Consider the following 20,575-nt stretch of genomic DNA (forward strand, 5'->3'; position numbering starts at 1 on the left):
GGAAGTGACGTCAAACCGTCCGTCTGTTGCGCTCTTCAACTCGATAAGAAAAAAATCTGGACGATGGGATTCGAACCAGCATCCTTCCGTTCCTCAGCCGAGAGTGCTAACGACTACTTCCTGCCAACGCATATGTACTTGTCTAGGACGCTGGAGGGTTTGCGGAAAGGCGTCGAATTAGACGGATGACTGTCAAACGCCCTCCAGTGTCTCCAGCATTTAATATTCACAAGCACTTGTGTACTCAATCAACATATTAACCACAGATCAGTGACACAAGCAGGAACACCGAGGTAAAGGGTTTCGCCTCACCGCATTTTACGTCAACAAAGTGCTCCCCTGAATTTTTCCAATCGCAACCGTCTCGGTGGACGACTCGTTCCAGCGACAATGGACCCACGGCTTTGCCCAAAACAACCTGAAGAGACTAAATTGTATTCTATTCTTAATTCTTTTAAACCTAATCGCTGGCATGAACTAGCATATGCAACTTCTGGCGCCAGACGGCCGGAAGCAATGAAGACAAATGCAGACAGGCCAACGAAGTTGCAAAAGGGGGCGACGAGTCGGTTGACGGCACCCTTGGCTTTCAGTCAGAATGCGGCGAAAAATTTCGGCGTGTACATCCCGAGACTTGTGCCTCCTTGCTCCAACAGCTCGTTGCCGGTATAGCGGAGAGCCCGCGAGGGATCCGACTTCCTGCTTCCAGCCAGCCGGCCGCATCATCGCCGCCGCAGCTGCTGCAGACTGGTGGGCCTGCTACGAAGGTCTCGTCGTCGCTTGCGAAACAGGCTAGGCCCGTCGGTTCGTCAAGAGGTCGCACGCTTTATGTGTACGCGCGAAGCTGGGGGAAAGATGGGCCACACGGAACCGCCAAGTGTAGTGACGGATTGCGCAATTCGCTAGCTGCGCCCTGACATTGACATCGGCGCCATCAGCACGCTGCGCCCGCTTCGGAGAAGAGGCGAACAGTCGCATCAAGGCAAGGTTGAAGGCGTCCTTCTAACGGAAGGAGAATCGGACGACGGTGTCCTCTCGCGGGCGTGGTGTGTGACAAAGACGGGCGCTGCTACCAAGGACGCCAGCAGAAGCCACTCTCGGTGGTCGCAATAAAACGGCAGACGCCGCGACGGAGCGTGAGAAAACGCTCGAGCAGGCACGTCCGTCACCCCGAGGCCCTGACGCAATGTATACACTCTCCGTATAGGCCACGTGGCTCGCGAAGCTGCGTCGCTTGGGTGTCGAGCCAGGGCGCCCAGCTCGGAAGGAACCACTAGCGACATATCCCGAAGCAGGTACTGGACTGCGCGGAGTGCCGCAGAGGACTACAGATTTTGACCTGACTGAACAAGGATTCAAAAGAAATTATCCTAAACGAATAAAATAAACAGAGTTGTTTGCCAGACCTGAGTATCGCAGGCTGCCGAATTGTAAGAAATGAGAGGAGGACCGCAGCCAGAATAAAATTTTGGAAAAAAAGAACTACCCTCCCGAAAAACTAACCATCCGAGTTTTTTCAATTTTGTTTCGCTTCGCTGGCTCTCGGCTCTATACCACGCCTTTGAGTCTTCAAAGCTGCCTTTGTTGCGGTAACTATTCTGAACTGCGCGAAATTTAACCCACCTCGAAGGTGGAGCATGCGGGCAGTAGCGAGTGAAACAGTAATTTAAATGTTGCGTGTGACAAGAACAAAGTATGCATTGGTACACTGAAGCAGCAGAACGCAAAAACTTTGAACAATGAACGTGAACGACGATTCCCCTCGGCTACACTTCACTAAGCATGCGGAGGGACTTAGCAAAAAGAGGTAAGAAGTTTGAACGGAGCAGCTTTTTTGCGAAAGGTCGGCAGCAACCAGCCTGGAAGACGCTGCCGGTGAAGCGAGTCCCGAAAGATGCAAGGCGCCAGACAGTCAAGACTGTCGCACGATGATGGTGTCGCAGGAAACAAGCGCGCAGCTGTCACGGGCGAGTATACAACTCTACAATTGTCTCGGAATGTTTTCATCGCGCAAGGCGGGGGAACAGGCGCAAATGTCAGATCAACATCACCAAGATTCACAGCACACGGGACAGCGGTTACGACTACTCTCGACGAAACCGCCCTTTGTGAGGCGCCATTTCAGTACGCATGCGCGGCACGCAAAGCCCTACACGTAAAAAGCCAACAACACTGATACTAGAGCAAAGTATGGAAGTACTGAAACATGGCTATGATTTGGAGTACAGGCGCACGACACAGATACCCCACGCGAGTGCCACCGATTGGGGTGACGTGCGTCGCTGCCATTGGTTGCGCCATCAGAGCTGCCCGAAAAGCAACGCTTTATCTTCCCAGAAAGGAGGGCACTGCTGCAAATGTCTCGCAGTGCATGGGTGGTCACAAAGAGTAATGGGCATTTTTTTTTTAGGGGTGGGGGTGTGGGGGCATACAACAGCGAGGGAGCACTGAAAGCGCACACAAAATTAACAGTATATAGACTCGTAACACGGCCATACGCATTCATGGTGCGTGTATAGACAAATGATGAAAACGGCTTGCGCAGTATACCGTGTTGTTGCGGAAGCCGGTATCGAACGCTCCTAAAGCCTGCGCAGATTTCATTGAAACGTGGGGTTTGGGTGCGACGAAACAATTTTATGATAGAGGGCAAGCTGAACTGCAGACGCTGGAAACACCAGGCGTACTCGCCGGTCGCCTGTGATTGTGTTCTCGGGGAAATAAATGATGTCGGCAGCAGTAAAAGGCGTCAGTTTGAGAAAAACTGATCTGGAATAGTCTCGTCCGTGGCTTTGAACTCTCCACTGCCACGAACCACCAGGCTGTCCCAATTTAAATTTTTAGTTAATTAGCTACGCAGTTAGGATGATTTTTCACAGCAACTGACGTCCACCATGGCTGACACTTAGCTACGAAATAGATTCCATTTCAAACTGTGCTAGCCAAGCTTAGTGCGGTGGCAGCGTTTCGGTTACCGTCCGTTTCATTAATGAACAGCATCGTCCGCGTAGTAGAAAATTTAAACGAGGTGCCGGGGCCGGTCAAGATTTACGCAGTGCGACTCGAAACTAAGCAGAGGATGATGTGGCTCGATATGTGCGCACAAAAAAAAAGTCGATAAGAATGAAAAACCATACGGGAAAATCGAAGCCGGCAAAGCCGGAGTCTGCGTGGATAACGATCGCTTTTTCATTAACGGTAGAACTCGCAAGACATTCTCGACTGTGGGCGTAACGTCTTCCAGGAAAAGGTCAAAGCGGAAACGAAGGGGGCTCAGGGAACGCAGTGTCATCAGGAGCTCTTCGGAGGAGGCTAACACGGGTGGAGGCTGAAGGCAAATGTGCCAGAGAAGACGCGAAGCAGCGCTGTCGCGCAGTTTAAAGTCCGATTAAGCCTACTGGCAGCCGGGACGAGTTAGAGAGTTCCGGTTTTGATTTCAGGAAGCAGAAATGGTCCCCAGTTGGTGTCTATCGGGAAAATGGAAAGCGCCCGCTAACACCACCGACTACGGCACGCTCCCCAGCTTCGGGCTCCGTCCATCCCTCACTGGAAAAGATGGCGCCCGTGCTGGTCGCGTGTCACTGTCCGTAGACTTCTGTTTCACTACAGTTTTTCTATGAACCAAGAGCCATCCAACCGGTTTCCAAAAACCGTTTTGCACAAGCAGCATTAGCAAACGTTCCATGAAAGGCAGGCTCATGGGCCGAAGAGCATGACAGGCTTCAAACGAAGCCACTGACAACGTTATCTGTAACAGCTCCAACGTACAGAGAGCGACGTAGCGTCAACTTCAGGCGAAAGCAGCAGGGTGACAACAGTCGTTAACGCGGGCAGCGAGTGGAAGCACAGCGCAGGCGCAACACGAGCCCCGATGCGTCAGCAGCTGCTTCATCGCTCTTGTCGGTGCTGACTCGGAGATAAGAGGGAGCAGGCACAGAGCTCAACGTCAACGCATTTAGCGCGAACGACCGTGAGACGTTCCCAACAGACTTCCGGATTAACTTGATTGCACGGAGCACAGCCTGCTCATGCTTTCGATAGGCAGAAACGTTTCTCTCCCTCTGTCGTGGCCACACGGTGAGGACAGAAACAAGCAAGCTAGTCGAAAAACGCGTCGTCACAGCAGTGCTGCGATGTTTCGTCTCATGAACTTGTATAATACTACAGAACTGCAAACCACACAGAAGTCTACAAGGGTAGACGTGCGGGCTAGTCGGTGGTTCGTACTCGGTTTAAACAGCGCAAAAGACGCGGACGCAGAAGAGACACACAGCGCTGTGTGTGTGTGTCTTATGTTTCCCTTCTGCGTCCGCGTCTTTTGGGCTGTTCAAACCGAGTACACACAAAAGTGCCACACAAAAATTTCATTACGACAACACGTCTAAGGTTCTAATTTTTCACACGGTTCTGTCGTTTTTTTCAACAGGAAACCAGCGAGAGAAAAAGTTTTTTTTTTTTTAACGGCGCGAAGTGGCATGCCTTACTTTAAGAAGTCACCAGAGCGACGAAGATAACCAGCCCATCCGGGGGACTGAGGGATGTGAGCAGTAAAGCTTGAAGCCAGGCAAGAAATAAAGAAAAGCGACCGATGTACGGATGGAAGAGCCGGTATAGTGTACAGCATTTGTCAAAAATGTGCATAACGAACAAGTTTCTGAACCGTGGAGTTCGGGCTCTCATGGAAGCCGCAAAAGACCTTTTATGCTCCGGAATGGTCCGGACGAGAGCTCAGATATGGAGTGCTGGCGATGCAAAAGAAGCGACACATCTCAGCCCAGAAGCAAACACGGCGGGTCGCGTATTTGACAAAGGCTTTACGTTTGCGTTTATAGGAGCAGAAACATCGCTCTTGAACGGAGGGGGGACAGCAGGACAGAGTATACTCACGGCAAATCTGGGCCATGCAACAGGGCAACGCATTTGCGGACATAAAACAAAAAATTGGCCTTGAACTTAAGGGAATAACAGGTGCGAAAGGGGAGGGGTGGTGGTGATTTAGATACCTTAACCAGCTGGATTTCCTGAAGCTTAATCTGCGCTCGTTTTGGAAAAGCAGATAGAGGGAAGGGTTTCCTTCGGAGTGTAAATAATATAAAAAAGTTCAAATCATTCGTCTTCAGCCTTAAACACGGGAAAAGAAAAGCGGCGTTGTACCGATTCTCGCTGACCGAGTCCGAAGCAAATAGTTTCCCTGTTCCGGAGATCGCGAAACCGCTACGACTGGAGAGATAAAAATGGGCAGGGGTGACGTAACGGGCCACACCGAGGAGCCACGCGCGTCCAGAGTTGGCCGGCGCCTAATTGAAGCCATAAACCGTCCACAACGTGCGTCTGGGCTGGCTGCCAGAGAGGCAACGCCGGCGCCGTCGCACCTTGAGTGCCGGACAGCCACCGCCCCCCACGGCTCGAGAGAGGGGAAATGGAACCCGGCTCTTCGGAACGCGCGCGCTCACGCATTCACGCCGAGTGGTTTTTAAAGCGCGCCGTGATCGCACCGTTCCGCCGACGCCAAATAAAAACGCGGCCGCTGCAGCGGCGCCGAAAATAAGGGGGACGCCTCGCACACTGCCACCGTGGTGTAGTGCTACAGCGGCCGCCGAGACGAGAAGAGGAGGGGCCCTTATTTTTGGCCGGGCCTGTCCTCCTCGCCAACTCCGGTGCGCTTCCGAATCGGCCCATCCCTTCCCTTCCTCCTTCGCACAGCCCGGAGGGGGCCCCCTGGCTGCGGACTGCTCCTTCCTTCGGGACTTGCGAGCGTCCGCCCGTAGCCGCTTCGCTGGCGCGCCGTTCGGCTGCCCCTCGCCATGACGGCACGCATTCGCTGTGCCGATCGACAGAGCAAAGCGAATTGTGAGCAACCCGCCAGAGAAACGGAGCGTTGGAAAGATGGCAGATACTGACAAAACAACGGCTATCAAACTGTTCGCTTACCAAAAGTATGGAGACGCGACAGTGATAGCGGTAGCTAGGCCGGACACCCATTCTCTTCTCTCCTTTCGCGAGGCTGATTCATGTCTGTGGTCATCAAAGTGCACACTGACCGCAACCGGCACACTGTCATCGGTCAGCATTTGAACACGGCATCGCAGAGTGACTACGCGATCGACAAAAGCTAACGGCATCACGTTTTACGCTACAATATGTAGATACGACAGGACCTGGAACGAGAACGTTGTAAACTGAAAAACTTCCTCGACATAGCTGGGGCTGCTAGAAAAAAAACAACTCCGAAGTGTACTGGAGGACGGTGCTGTGCCTCAAATCAATGCGGCAGCGTAACTTACGATCTCTGCAACTGGTGCCAGCTCCCCTATGGGAATCTGTGTCGATCGTGTTTGCTGGCAAAAGCTAATGCGGGATTACACGGCCTCGCAGCGCGATCGAGGTTGGAAAGGTTCGCTTGCGCAAGCGTTCAGCGGGGCAAAGTCGCTGCGATATGGCGATGCGTCGAGCGACGCAACAACGCAAGGACGAGTGCTTAGCCGGCTAGAGCGAAAACAAAGTATCTTGTTCGAACGTATAGCATCCGCCTCTGGCGTAAATACTTCGAAGCACCCGGAGAAGCTCGTAACCGGAATAACGCACCAACCGGCGGCCAACTCGGACGCACAAACTTGAGCCTGAGCCAAATGTGCTTCGCCAAAGGAATATGCGAGGGAGAAACGGACTGCTCGGAGAATCGTGGAAAGGGGGGCGCACGGGCCGTGCGAAGGCCTGTCGGCGGCACAAACCCGCACCGTTTTGGAGGAGGGGGATGAGGGTGGGGGTGAATGCTGCTTGGCTTGCAGAGGTCGGGCCCAGAGCGCGTGTAATGGGCGCTGGAGGTTAATACTCCCTCGGAAATTTCGTAACGCGCAGTGAAAAGCGTGATCTCCGTTCCCCAGCACGGAGGCACCGAGGGCCGCACAGGGGTTGCCCCTATTCTGAATGAGGGGCATATGGGCGCGGATGTTTGTTGCGAGAACGGTTTGATGGCCCCAGGGAGCCAGACAACTACAGCGGTCTCCTCAAAGGAGACTTCTGGCGTGTCAGCATGCGAGCGCGTGTCCGCTGCCAGGCCCACATTAGCCTCCCTTCTCCATGCATTCTTCGTAATGATCAGGCATTAACTTTCCGCTTACTCATAGGGCCCCTAACAGAAAATTCGGCTTTTCACAACACTTTGATGGGTGCAACTAGAATCGCGTGTTTAACACTGCTGTGAAATCTTCGATACAGGTGATGTACCCTCCGCACATCCGAGCAAAATGTTTTAACAAAGGGCTGTCGTGCAGAGACTGCAAAACGCTCAAGCACAGAGTTAAACTGGCAAGCTGAGCCCTGACGAAGGCCTTCTCTGAAAAAGTTGCTCGCCGCGTGAAGCCTGGGTGACCAACCGGCTCGGTTGTGACGTCAGCGGCTTAAAATTGACCGCTCGTAAGCTCAGGGCCGCGCAGAGGCGCCCTCAACCTGCCATTCGTCAAGTGTCGGCGCTTAACTAGATCGGTCGCTGACGCGGTCTTTTCCTCGCCTGTCCCCGGCAGAGGATGTCCCCAGCGCGAGTCCTAGCCTCGCGTAGAGGAGAAGTGCGGAGGGCTGGTGTGCAAGCTAAGCGAAACAACTGGCCAGAAGAGCAGGGAGTTGCTCCGCCGTCGAGACAGCCTCTTCAAACAAGCGTCGGACGGTTTATTTACTCGAACGCCAGCGAACCCGCAGGGGGTTCTTTTAACAGGACACCGAAGAACGCGTTGGAAGGGAAGGAAGAAAATAAACGAAGCCATGTTCGGAGGTTGTTCGTCTCCGACTAGCTGGGATGTCCCAGGATAGGATGAAATGAGTTTGGGTTTATGGGGCTTTAACGTCCCAAAGCTACTCAGGTTATGAGGGACGCCGTAGTGCAGGCTTCGGAAATTTCGGCCACCTGGGGTTCTTTAACGTGCACTCACAATGCACAGTGAACGGGCCTCTAGAATTTCGCCTTCATCGAAATTCGACCGCCGCGGCCGAGATCGAACCCGCGTCTTTCGGGTCAGCAGCCGAGCGCCGTAACCACTGAGCAATTACGGACGCAAACTGTCATGCATTTCAGATAACAGTTGCCTCAACTAAATGTGGTAAAATACGATTGCATGTAACCATTTAATGGTCACTAAAAGAAAATAGAGCGCCTTAAAATGAAAACAAATCACATTCCACCAAATTGTTCTCTATATGAGATAATTCCTATCAAACTGCGACTGACGAAACCGAATGTTTGTGTACTCGACTACGTGAAGAAGAAAACTGAACATGCATAGCAAAGCACTGTCCTGTTTTGCAGCGGTCACGTTAAAACGGATGGCCAGCTCGTGCCAATTCGAGATGCTTTAGCAAAGGACAGCGCATGTAAGGGGGGCTGAGCTTAGCAGTACGTATAGTCTAGTTTAGTCTAGATTAATGCATGCAAAAAAAAAAAAGAAATAGTGGCCGGCACCGATCGTCGAGTCCGCAGTGAGCGCCCACAGAGGATTTCCCTGGCGATCAGAGCCCGTGCACAACAAACGATCCATCGCCAGCCGCAGGGAGAAGGATTCGGCGAGCCATACATACGCCACGCTGGAGGTCATTTGCAGCCCCGACCGAACGCAGCGGGCTCATTTGCAACAGCCATTACACGAACGCCGCGTCTGCTTTCGTACTCCCATGCGAGGTCGTCCTGGGTCTCGTTTGGTCGTGCCACGGCTAATTGAGGCCCCGGAATGTTCAAAAACATCTTTACCGCGTGTCGCCAAAGGTGGTTCATTAACCCGTCACTTAATTCTCTGGTAGGCACCGGGACCGTCGATTTATTCCCACCGTTTCCGCCCACGCAGCAAAACCTCTCCCCACGGCGACAGCGTGCAATCACCATCGATATATGTATGCTGCGGTCAGGTGCGACTGTTATTCGACTCAACGCGTGATCTTGCTCGAAATATCAACACGGAGTCGTTACAAATGATCGAACTCCAGCGTCCACAGTCTTGCCGTAGTAAATACTGGGAAATCAAGTCAATGTTCTTGCAACGTACGCCTCGTGGCATGTTCAAGCAAGCGAGCACGAGTAGGCGAAAATCTTAGACCGAATGCTTGATGATGATTGCTTTTTATGGCGCAAGGGCAGCTTTGGCCAAAGAGCGCCATGGCACAAGGTAGTTTTCATTCCACAAGGTAACTTCAAAGACCCATTTCCCAAGCATTTCGCCCTAAAGGAGCCGAGCACCAGGCAGGGGGGAAGCTTGTCACCGGCTGGTACCCGGATGCACTGGTGATCGAACCCAGCACCTTCCGCATGCGAGGCGGATGCGCAAACCACTAGGCCACCGCTGCGGTTACAGACCGAATGCGACGCCATACTCGGCCCTCGGGCTCTCGGACAAGTAAATAAACAGAGGTCATCTCCTTCCATTTGGTTAAAGATTAAAGGAGGAAAGTCAAACCAGCTCCAAGGGACAACGGTAAGGAGTCCAAGAGACACCCGCAGTGGGAGTGCCCCCCACGCCTCGGCAGGTTCATCTCCTTCCATTTGGTTAAAGATTAAAGGAGGAAAGTCAAACCAGCTCCAAGGGACAACGGTAAGGAGTCCAAGAGACACCCGCAGTGGGAGTGCCCCCCACGCCTCGGCAGGTAGGAGGCTCGGGCGCATTTACCCGCCGAGCTAGAACGGAAACTTGGCACGGCCTAATGAACGGAGGAGCGCAGCGCAACGTTATACGTTGCCGCGGGGCGGGCAAGCAGCGCGAGTGGCCCCCGCGCGCTACGGAGGAGCGGCGTAAGTCACCGCGGGAACGCAGGATAATTGCGGGTTTCGCCGCGGCCCGCCGCAATTATACGCCACGCTATATAGGCCCGGCGAGTTTGCACCTCTCGAGGTGCCTTGTGCGTATGCATGAACCGTGTCGCCACTCTTGCGAAAGAGAGAGCTTTCGTTCATCGTCCCCGCGACGAGGGAGAGCGCGCCCACACGTTTCAATCTCCGAGCCAAGCCAGCGCCGCGTTCAACTTGGAGGCGTAAATGCGCGTCCGCCATTCCGACGTCGTCACGCAATGGCGCGCGCGGACACTGGTCCTAAAGAGCACGCGAGAGGGAAAGGAGAGCAAATCAATTCCCATAAGCGGGGCCGGTGCATAGTCCAGCACAAAGCGGGTGTTTTACAGAGGCCCTTCCCTCTTAAGGTTCGAGTGCTCGAGAACCGCGCCTCAGCGGATGCGGATTGACGGCCCATACAAGCCGCGCCAGGTGCGGGGGGAACTTAAGCTATATGCACCCTGTGGACATAAGTGGGTTCGAATACGTAATTGAGAGGGCCAGCGGACGCGATTACAGTTATGAGCGGTGGTGTTTCGCACGGACTACGCACATATGCACAGTTGTGAGCAATACGAGAGGGAACAAACGTTTTGTGCAGAATTGCGAATTTTCTTATTTCTCCCCTATATTTGAGAATTACATTTAGGTATTATACGCTAAGCGGTTAACAGTTAGAAAAAGAGTGCCACACAATTACGGAGAATTCACTGAACGAATCCTCATACTGTTCCCTCTCATGGCTCACGACGGAGAGACTAAAGATCTACGTAGAACCAGCATCAATGAGCCCCTTGTGACCGAATCCTTGTAGAACTTGGAGGCATTCAAAGAGCGCGACATTCCACGTCCTACAATTCACGCTGCTTGGCACAAAACTTGCGCGTGTTTACTGCCAGTCGCGGAAGCACTGCGAAACCCTCTCCTGTTCCGAAATCACGAACCATGGGATGGGAGATGCGTCAGATGCTTATCAGCAAATCGAGCAGAGCCACCTGCATGCGACTTTTGTCTTATTGTCTCCTTTTATACGCGATATATACCTCGATAGTGCACAAAGTGATCTGAACCACCGTGTGGCGACGGGCGAGGTCATGTGCCCCAATGCAGACTCCGCAACCTAAGAAGCAGCAAAAGCCAGCTGGTTATGCTAGACAGCCAACTTACGGGGGCGCCTACGAGCCGGCGCCTTGTATACTGCACGTTCCCTCACGCAGCCTACCCTTTCAAGCTCTGCCTTCTCCGAAGACTTGCGAGCAAAGCGGAGTTAACGCCAGTGGGTACAGTGAGACTATAGTGAAGAAAGAAGGCAGAGTTCACTGTAGCGCACGATGCCAATGTGACTTGTTCCGCGATACGTTACAAGCAAGCCAACAGTCATCAAAACCCAGGAAAGCAAAGGGGAGTGTTCTTTTTAAGATTAGTGATGGTGAATGGAAAATTAGAACGACTTTTCACTTGAAAGATTACGGATTGGAAAGCTACAAACAGCAACAGTAAAAATAAAAATGAAAATAACGGGTTCTCGCACAGGTGCCACTCTCGCAACGCGAAACGAAAATACTTCAAAAGGTGCCACTGAATCACGCATTACGCAGTGATAATCATCTTGGGAGTTTTCGTCTTCCTTCTGCTTCATAATCGATTATATTTCAGTAAAAAAAAAATAAACTGCTAATTTCTAATTTACCAACACCACAAATTAAAATTTATTCGAGTACGGTCATGAAATCTGATGTGTGAAAGCTGCTATAGCAGTTTGATGCTGACTGTATTGAATGCGTTTACTGTAATCCTAGGCTTCACACTCGCCACAGAGTTTGAAGGGTGAAGGTGGCTGCGGTGACATCAGCTGCCTAGCTAGGGAGTGGGCTGGCTCGTGCTTCTGGAGGGCGATTTGATTTCCCACCTAGTTTGCATTAGATTTCTCCGTCGCTTTTTTTATTTTCGGTGCTGAATGGGCAGAGCACTCGTGGAGGCTGAAGGTAGGCTTCTGGAGGGGGGACACTTCACATACAATTTCTTTCCTTCGTGCAGATAACGTCGGCATCTTCCCCAAGTGCCACTCTTGCTGCTATCACAGCAAGAAAAGAAGAACATTCCCCTATGCTTTCTTGGCTTATGTGTTTTTGTATGTCATAACGGGCCCCTCACGTCCCTACTGTGGTCTGCTCAATTGATCTGCGGTAGGAAAGCTACATACGGGCTGTGAATGCCACGATTGCGCATGCAGGGTCACCTTTGACGTACGTGACCGAGACTTTCTCATCGCGAGCTTGAAGATGCGTACACGATGAGATTGCTCAAGTCTTCGCGGTCAGTTATCACACTGATCGATGCTCACCGCGAGACACTGCGATAGGGAAAGAAAAAAATTGCAACACTGCTAAAAGCGAAACGTCCCGAAGGTGAATAGTTATAGCCTTCACCTTCGCACACAAGTGGTGGACGATAAGGCGTACAGGCAGTGCATGCGAGGTACCTCACGAGCAGCAGCGCGATACAGTGTCGCAGGTGCCGGCGTCCGATTACGTGACCGTCACGGGAAGGCACCAGGGCACGCTGTGTGTACGTGCAGCATCCGGCGCGAGTGCGTCAACGCGCCGCGCGGGCCCTTTTTATCGCCGACACCGCGCTCCAGGCTAGGGCGGGGGGGGGGGGGGGGGGGGGGGGGGACACAAGACGGCGAGCCGGTGCCGAGATGGCGAGGATCAGGCAAATCGCCGCGTCGGCGGCCGCCAGGAAAGATGTATCAAAAGATACGCTGCGCGCACGCCACCGAAGGAGTTCCTTGTGGACATACTTTTTTTTTTTGCCCCAACTCTAGCAATGTCTTCCTTGTCTGTGAGTCGAGGACGCGAAACCACACAGAAGAGGCCCCTCAATCTCGGCAGAGAGCGAGATAGGGGACAGACACACGAGAGTGTCCTGCGAGGAAGAGTGCAAACATACTACAAGCCTTTCGGGATGGGGGAGAAGAGAAATCTCAGCTCGTTGCGCCCCGTGCGAACTGCGCCGTGTTTGTCACGGGTTCCCCCAACCTCCGGCGTACACGGCACACGAAATGAGTGTGCATGAAAGGAACGCGGACCAGGTCCCCAGCGGGACGAGCAATGTCGCCACCAGCAGTGCGGCGGCAGCACGCCAATTCAGCCGTCGTCCCAGGAGGAGGAATCGAGTGCGGGTCCGCGCCCCGCTCAATTGCGACCGTGATAAGATAACGCGGGACATTCGTTACGAGAGGAGCTGCCCGCCGCGGCGGCGCTCCCCGCATCGTCGGCGTGCCACGAGTGGACGAAGAGGAGAGGAGGAAATGTGGAGGACGCAGGGCGAACACGAATAAAGAAAAGCGGCGGAGGAACTCTCGCATGCTCAAAGATACTACCGGTGCAGGGAGTGGACACAGGACAAAGCTGTTTCACGAGACGGGAATCTTTACGAGAGTCGACGTAAAGCACTCGGATGCCTTTTGTGGACTTTCCCTGCGCCTGTATTGTGGCCGAATGGAATGAAGTCGAAATTTGGAGCTCTTTGAGTCATGCCAGAGCCGATTCGCTGGCGCGAACCTTGCTTTCACTCTGTCCGACGGGACTCGGGCTCGACAATGTGGTTGAAGTCACCTCAACTGCTTTGCTCGAGCAAACACTCTGCTTAAGTATGTAGATGGTTCCTTGGGTGTCTGGCTGCGCCACATCAGTTAAGCACGCTTCGCCGAAATGTTCAATTCTGTTTTTTTTTCGAACCAAGGCGCTGTGTAACATGTGACCCACACAACCATCGCGAAGTACAAACTCTCACCACCTCCACACATTTTGCCTAGATCGCCTACATTATGCCTTAACGTTCTTTCCTCTACGACATTGTCCTGTTCCGTCCGCATACAATATATTTTCCGTACACCTTCCTTCTGGCGTGGTTGGCTGGCGCCGGTCTGGTATGATCAGCTATAGTGCCGACTGTTCAAACCAGCGACGTGCTCGACCCTTTATATTCAGTTAACGAAATGACTGCTATATAGTGACCGCCCCGAGAGCAACTGAGACGAAACCAGCAGAGCGCCTTGCAAATAGACACCGCTCGACCAACGAACGCAGTTTCCTACTCGGGCGTGTATGTGAGAAACCTGGTTGTAAACCGAGGAATTTACGACGGTTCTAACAGGTGTCGCAACTGTTGTGACGTGCAAGGCGCGGCTGCGGTCTTTCTTCAAGTTCAAGCGCATTCAAGAAGCAGGTTTATGATACTAGCCAACTATAAAGCGACCAGTCGCAATCTGCCACGCCTCTGACATCCGCAAAGCACTCGTCCTTTGAACTTGTCATTAATGCTTTGAATTTAGTATTGCAACACTGAACGTCATGCGGAGGACGCCACGCAACATATAGAAGAGTATCTAAGCCGGGTCTCTTCGGTCACGTTCCTTCCCCGAGAGTGTTCTATAGAGCGCGACGACGCACTCAATTTTGAAGCGTCGCAGTTAGAGACACCTACAGCCCGCGGACGCTAGGAGACGAAAGCCTCTGCGGCGACGTAAGGGTCCGCCGAATGGCGCTATAAGTGAATGAAGAAATGGGGAGCCTAGAGCTGCAGATAACGCGTCGCGAGGTTTATCGGGTGCGAACAAGGAAAGGCTCCGGTCTGGCTGGCGAAGACGACAAAAACTAAGCGGAGAGAGGCTACGCAGAGCGGGTCCGGGGGCGACGATCGAGATTCCGGTAGCGGAGCGGCGTGTTCGAAACGCGAAAGCAAAAAAAAAAAATTCGGAAGCCCCTCGTTGAGCACCAGCCAGCGGCATCGACAGCAGCGGAGTCGCGGAAGAGCCTCTTCAAACCCGCCCGCCTATATGCGAGCAGGAAAGAACGAAAAAAGACCAGGGTCGACGCGGCCGCATGAAAGAGCAGACGAGGGGCGTATGACGCAAGCTTTGCGTCTCGAAGAAAACTTGAAACAAACAGCTCAAAAGAAAAGCACCAGCGCGGAGGGGGGGGGGGGGGGGGGGGAAGGGGGAGTATCCAGTGCAGACATTAAGATGAGCGACGAAGAACCGGCTTAGCGATGCTGTGCCCACCGCTGCAGTAGAAGAGCGGCGGCTGCGGCCGCCGTCGTCTGTACTGGCGACACCGAGGCCAGAGAATATTCCGGTTTCTCCGAAAACACAACACGCCGCTGCGTGACGCCCATACGAAATGACCGGTCGCCGTAGTACACACCATCGCGTAGGCCCGTCGCGCCCAGTCGCAGAGGACGCGGCCGCGCGCACTAGACTGAGAACTGTGTAGCCGTCCGACACCCTCCCTCCCTGTAATAAGGTAGGAAGCTGCAGCCAGTTCTGCCTGTGACCATGTTGCGTAATGAGGGGGCAGGCCCGGAGGCTATCTACTTGCCTCGAGTTACCTGGGCGTCGCGCAGGCCGAGCCCCGCACCATACGCGATCGCAGCCGCATCGCGTTCTTCCACTGCTGTACTAGAGCGTATCGCGCTGGCGAATCGATTATCGGCCGAACGGCGTCGCATGAATGGCCCATTCGCTTCTCGGCATCGATACTTGCTCTGCATCCAGAATGGACTCACTCGAATGGCTCTTAACTTTGCGCAGACATGCCTCCACATGTTGCCAACTTTCCAGGAGGGGCTTGCGTTATCGCGACTTAGCTCTAGGCATTAACTGGAGTCCAGTTAAGCTTCGCTGAAAGCAATAGCGACAGTCATTGCTAGTCAAGGGCTCAAGGCCTTTGTTCTGTTCCTAAACGACTGTTCCCGAACGACCACAGTTGTGTATGTACCAGCCATCAGAGAGGTAGAGAATAATCACGATCCCTTATCGACCAGGTGTGCCCTAGAGAGCAATAACAGCGCTGTGTCGAGTCGAGCCACGAAATTATCAAAGGAGCGTTGATTCGGCGCAGCGAAAGCTTTTTTTTCAGACGCGTCTTAACCATGTTAACTTCACCATATTTACCATATTAACTTTGTAGCTTCTGCTCACTGATTAGTTGTGTATTTAGATTTATTGTAATGCGAGGTCCCACCTGCGGTCTTGTACCTTGGGACTTCTCGCTGTATATGCTATTAACTTCTTTTGGAAAGAAATAAAATTTCATCTGCCCCCTGACAGCTAACCCGCCGAGTGTGCGAGCTCCGGCCCTTGTGGAGACATTGAATGTGGAGTCCGGCTCCGTTCCCGGCCCTTTTTTATATTGGCTACAAGGTTCACGGACAAAGGCAATGGTCGTCCGCCAACTGTTCGACTTAAATACCACTGGTTATCTTGCCTTCGCATTACATACCCTGCCCAAGGCCAATTTTTACTCTTGACTTAGACTAGGGTGTCATTAAAACGCGTTTGTTCCCTCACCCACTCTGCCCTCATCCTGTCTGTTAACGTTACACCTATCATTTTCCTTTCCATAGCTCGCTGTGCTGTCCTTAAGTGGGACCTTTTTCATTAGCCTCCACATTTCTGCTCCATGCATAGGCGAGTACAGGAAAGATACAGCCGCCGTACTTTTCTCTTGGGGGATATTGGTAAACTGCCACTCACGATCTGAGACAACCTCTCCATTCTTATTATTCTAGTTATTTCACTCTCATGATCCGGATCAGCGGCGACTACCTGTCCTAAGCAGACATATTCCCTTACCACTTCCAGCACCTCGATACACCGTTTACATGAAACGAAACCAGAACAGCAGGCGCAGCTAGGAACATGGCTGCGCGAGAGGCAGTGCGCTGAGGCGAGCACCCAGCAGGGAACTCTGCGTCGACGGACCGAAAGACGCGGAAACCAGGCGTGCGACAAGTCCTCGCGTGCTGCTTGTCACGTCAGCGGCGAACACGGAGGAACGCCGAGAAAAGGCAGCCAATTATCCGTGCTGAGAAATGGTCGATTACGGACGAACCGCTGTCACCCCCGAAACAGCAAAGCAGGCGGGGAGGCAGACGGAAGGCGGTCTGCGGTGCGCACCAAAGGAGAGGCTCCGAATACGGACGCAATACGGGGACAAGGAACCGAGAAGGCGGTGATGAATCGACGGCCCGCCAACGGAGCAGGCATTCCAGAGTGCCGAGCGACACCTTTCACACAAGGGTGTAAGAGGAGAAAAAAAGTGTGTAGACAGTCAACACGGTGGAAGAGGAGTCGTGGTGCACCAAAGTGTTGGTGGCAAGCAACGTTCCCGAGTCGGATCAAACGGAGGCGGGCATCGTAGCCCTGGTGTCAATTATATAAATACTGGTACTAACTGTATTCGTTAATGTCCCACGCATGCATATTATTCAAATTTTAATTTATTCCTGCCTAGTAAATATAGAGGGGGTAGCGGATGTGCCGAGAAAACCTGACAAAGCCGCAGCTCGCTTTCCCTTGGCGAATATACCTTGTTAAAGCTAGCCAATATCCGCAAAGGGCGTGCTGAAGATGTTCCATGCAAGGATTTCAAGGAAAATATGTCGGCTGTCGACGTTTCGAAAGATGACAGATGTGCCGGCTCTTCCGAGTGAAACTCGCTTTGCAAAACCACAGTTCAAGGCTCAGCCACACCCGCGCTCAACAGATCCGCCGCTCGGTGAGCGAACGAAGCTCGTAGGCGGCACACAGTCCTACGTCTCCAGGAACGGGACAGCGAAAGCCGCAGCACGGCCCGAGTGACTGGGGCGTAACGCTGCCGGGAACGGGGAGAATTAACGCGCCGGGCAAGCAGCCACGCCGCCGAGACAGTTACACGCGTCTGGCTTCTTTCAAAGAGAGCAACCACTTTTTTAGCGAAACGTCAGCAAAAAGCCGCACGCGGGACATTAGCAAAGAGGGTGAGAGTGCGGCGGCGGCAACGCGCGGCGGAGAGGAGGACGCGGAAACAAGATCCTTTCCTAAAAAACCGAGCGAGCACGTGGGGCGTGGTTCGCTCGCGGCGAAGGGAGCGGGACGCGCGTCTGTCTAGCCGGCGCGGTCGCCGCTTTTTCGAGCAGGGCCATTGCTGTTTTTTTTTCACCCTCACCGCCATGAGGCCAAAATTACGTAAGGAGTTCACTTCTAGCGCTCCTCGCCACTGTGCTCAGTACTGCAGCACCGGGGAAAAAAATGTCGAAGGCTAGCCCCTGTCTACCCGTCCCTGACCCGAACGGAAGCAGCGGACAGTCTTCGGACGCTCCTCGCACCGCCTCATACTTGGCGTTATTATAACGCTGACCTCAACTGGGTTACTACCGAAGGCGCAAGATTGTGTCGAGTTCTTATTCAGTCCCGAACACTGCTAAGCACCCACGGAAGCCGCGTCACCTTCGCGGTTGCGTACGTCCGGTTAGTGTACCAGTTAAGCACGAAACAGTCAACTAAATGCATCTCTCCGATACGCGTGCAGCCGCATTCCGTCAAAAAGAACTGACGACGAAAGGTGACCGCTTTCCCTTTGAATGAGCGTAAGAGCCGCGTGTCCGAGAATCTCCACGTGGGCGTTATCTTGTAGTACGCGAACAGCAGAGGAAGCCTGCGACACGAACTTTAAACGCCAGCGCCAAGTCCACGTTGAAGACAGAGCCCAACATGTGCAACGCAAAACACGCCCACTGTTATCCAAGCGAAACCCGCTGTATGCCTAGCGCAGGGACCGGGACGAAACACTTAACGATTCGCAGCGGCAAAGACAGAATAGCGGGCAAGAAGCAGGACAGCAAAGGGAAAGATACAAAAGAAAACGGTGGGCCAAGAATGAAAGATGAACTCACCTGTTTGCCGAGAGCCAGGCATGCGGCGGCGACCAACAACAGCCCGAGGAGTAGCAGGCTGCGATGCGATGCCATCGTGGGACATCGAATGCTGGCTGAACCGGCGTCGACACACGCACCACGCCGACTGCCGCTGAGCTGCCGCCGACAGATTTGAACCAGCGCTTTCTTTGGCGCGCTCGCGCCCTCTCTGAGCACGCCGGCGCGTACAGCGCCCCCACTACCGTCCCGTCAAATGCAGCGGCCGCCGCTGCCTTTCCTCCTCCACCGCCGCCCCTTCGCATTATCGCAGCACGCGCGCTTATTTCCTAAAACGCAGCGGCTTTCCTTTTCTACTCTATCTCTTCTGTTTATTCTGCGCCATCTTCTGCCGTACCTACCGCCGGTGTTTAATGGCCGCTCTATACACGTGAGCTACGTGGTGTGTTTTGATAAGTCCTCCGCCGCACCCCCTCCCATCCCAGGAGCGGCGTTCTTGTCACGGAGAAGCTGAGGAAGAAGATGCGAAAGAAAACACTGGACCGGGACTTAGAGAGAGAGAGACTGGGGGAAGGGAGTCCCGCCGGAGAAGCGAAACCGGTTGCCCCTGCGGAGAGAGTCGGGGTGGCGAACACGCCAGCAGCGACAGCAGGCCCGGCCGGAACATCCTACTCGAGTGCGGCAGAGGCCGAGTCAACCCGAAGCATGCAACCTTAACCCGGGAGTGTTCGGCGGATCTTCCGCTTCAGAGAGCTCACTGAGAAGAGGCCACTGCGCCGCCAAGCCCCCGTGGTTTTCTTCGCATGCGTTTTGACCGAGGGTTATTATGAAAGTTTCCAGTTACACTACAGACTGCCGATGCCTTGCGACGTCACACCAACTAGCCCAACGTGCAAGATTAGCGATGCCGTGCGTGCGGAAGAGGTGGACCATTCCACTTCACTGACCTCAACGACGGCTATAATCACAATTAGTGAGACACATCGCTTGCATCTTGCAAGCAAAGCCCCTAGAAGGTCAACCGCTCCACCGTTGTTCGGACATGTCATTTCACTAAAGCATTGCTGCCTCCCTCTCCTGCACAAGGTGCTCTGACACCGAATGCTGGACAGCATAACGCTGCCCAAATTCTCTATCAGTCAGGTGATGCGAGACGCGTTCGGAGTGCGTTGTCTACCGCCGGAGGCCACTGTCGTGCAGCTTTTCTACGCTTGACGTTTGGCACACCATGAGGTAAATTTTCTCAAATGGTGGATTCGTAAAAGTTTAAACGCGCTTGACGTCAGCTGACAACGCAATAGTAGTGGCCGTATACTAACGAGCAATGCTAAAATAAACCAATTAAAATTATATGAGCAGTGAAATGGTAACTATTTTCCGCCCTTCTCAGGTACACGTGGAGTAGGTACTATTCGAATTTAGGAAAGGGCACGGAAGCTGCGCTTCGAAAGTGAGAAACATTAAATGTCAACGGCTGACCGACAGCGATAGGTCCTGTGCGTCATGAACCGCCTATGCGGACGAGTGTCTCTTTTTGCGCCACATTGCCCTTCGGTTTTTATGAAGGCAAACGCTAAGGCGCCCTTGTGCTGTGCGATGTCAGTGCACGTTAAAGATCCCCAGGTGGTCGAAATTATTCCGGAGCCCTCCACTACGGCACCTATTTCTTCCTTTCTTCTTTTACTCACTCCTTTATCCCTACCCTCACGGCGCGGTTCAGGTGCCCAACGATATATGAGACAGATACTGCGCCATTTCCTTCCCCCAAAACCAATTATTATTATTATTATTATTATTATTATTATTATTATTATTATTATTATTATTATTATTATTATTATTATTATTATTATTATTATTATTATTATTCCCTTCGGTCGTCCTCTCGCCACGCCTACCCTGCCTTAGGTCGAGCCCAATACAAATATGGACCAGTGACAAATTCGGACCAGTCTACGCCCTGTATATGTGCCCGTGACCGCAGCCAGTATGCGCTTTCACCAAACATGTCCTCAGCGACGCTGCACCAGCTGTGTTCTTTCAAGTCATCACAAAATAAGGCCTGACAAT

At 53.1% G+C, this 20,575-nt stretch overlaps 1 protein-coding gene across 49 annotated transcripts in view; it reads right to left on the reverse strand.

The window, feature by feature from the left end:
- Positions 1-18,713, reverse strand: part of LOC144120523 (basement membrane-specific heparan sulfate proteoglycan core protein-like) — a 329,407-nt gene extending 310,694 nt beyond the window's left edge. For 46 of the 49 annotated variants that reach the window (XM_077653044.1, XM_077653039.1, XM_077653041.1 and 43 more), the window contains exon 1: positions 18,527-18,710. In XM_077653044.1, the coding sequence (XP_077509170.1) occupies positions 18,527-18,601 (75 nt within the window). In that variant the 5' untranslated portion in view covers positions 18,602-18,710. Of the gene's footprint in view, positions 1-18,526 lie in introns of all 49 variants that reach the window. The other 3 variants (XM_077653043.1, XM_077653042.1, XM_077653040.1) reach the window with 1 other exon arrangement.
- Positions 18,714-20,575: the final 1,862 nt, after the last annotated feature.

The sequence above is a fragment of the Amblyomma americanum genome, chromosome 2, assembly GCF_052857255.1.
Source record: "Amblyomma americanum isolate KBUSLIRL-KWMA chromosome 2, ASM5285725v1, whole genome shotgun sequence".
In the NCBI taxonomy this organism is placed as follows: domain Eukaryota; kingdom Metazoa; phylum Arthropoda; class Arachnida; order Ixodida; family Ixodidae; genus Amblyomma; species Amblyomma americanum.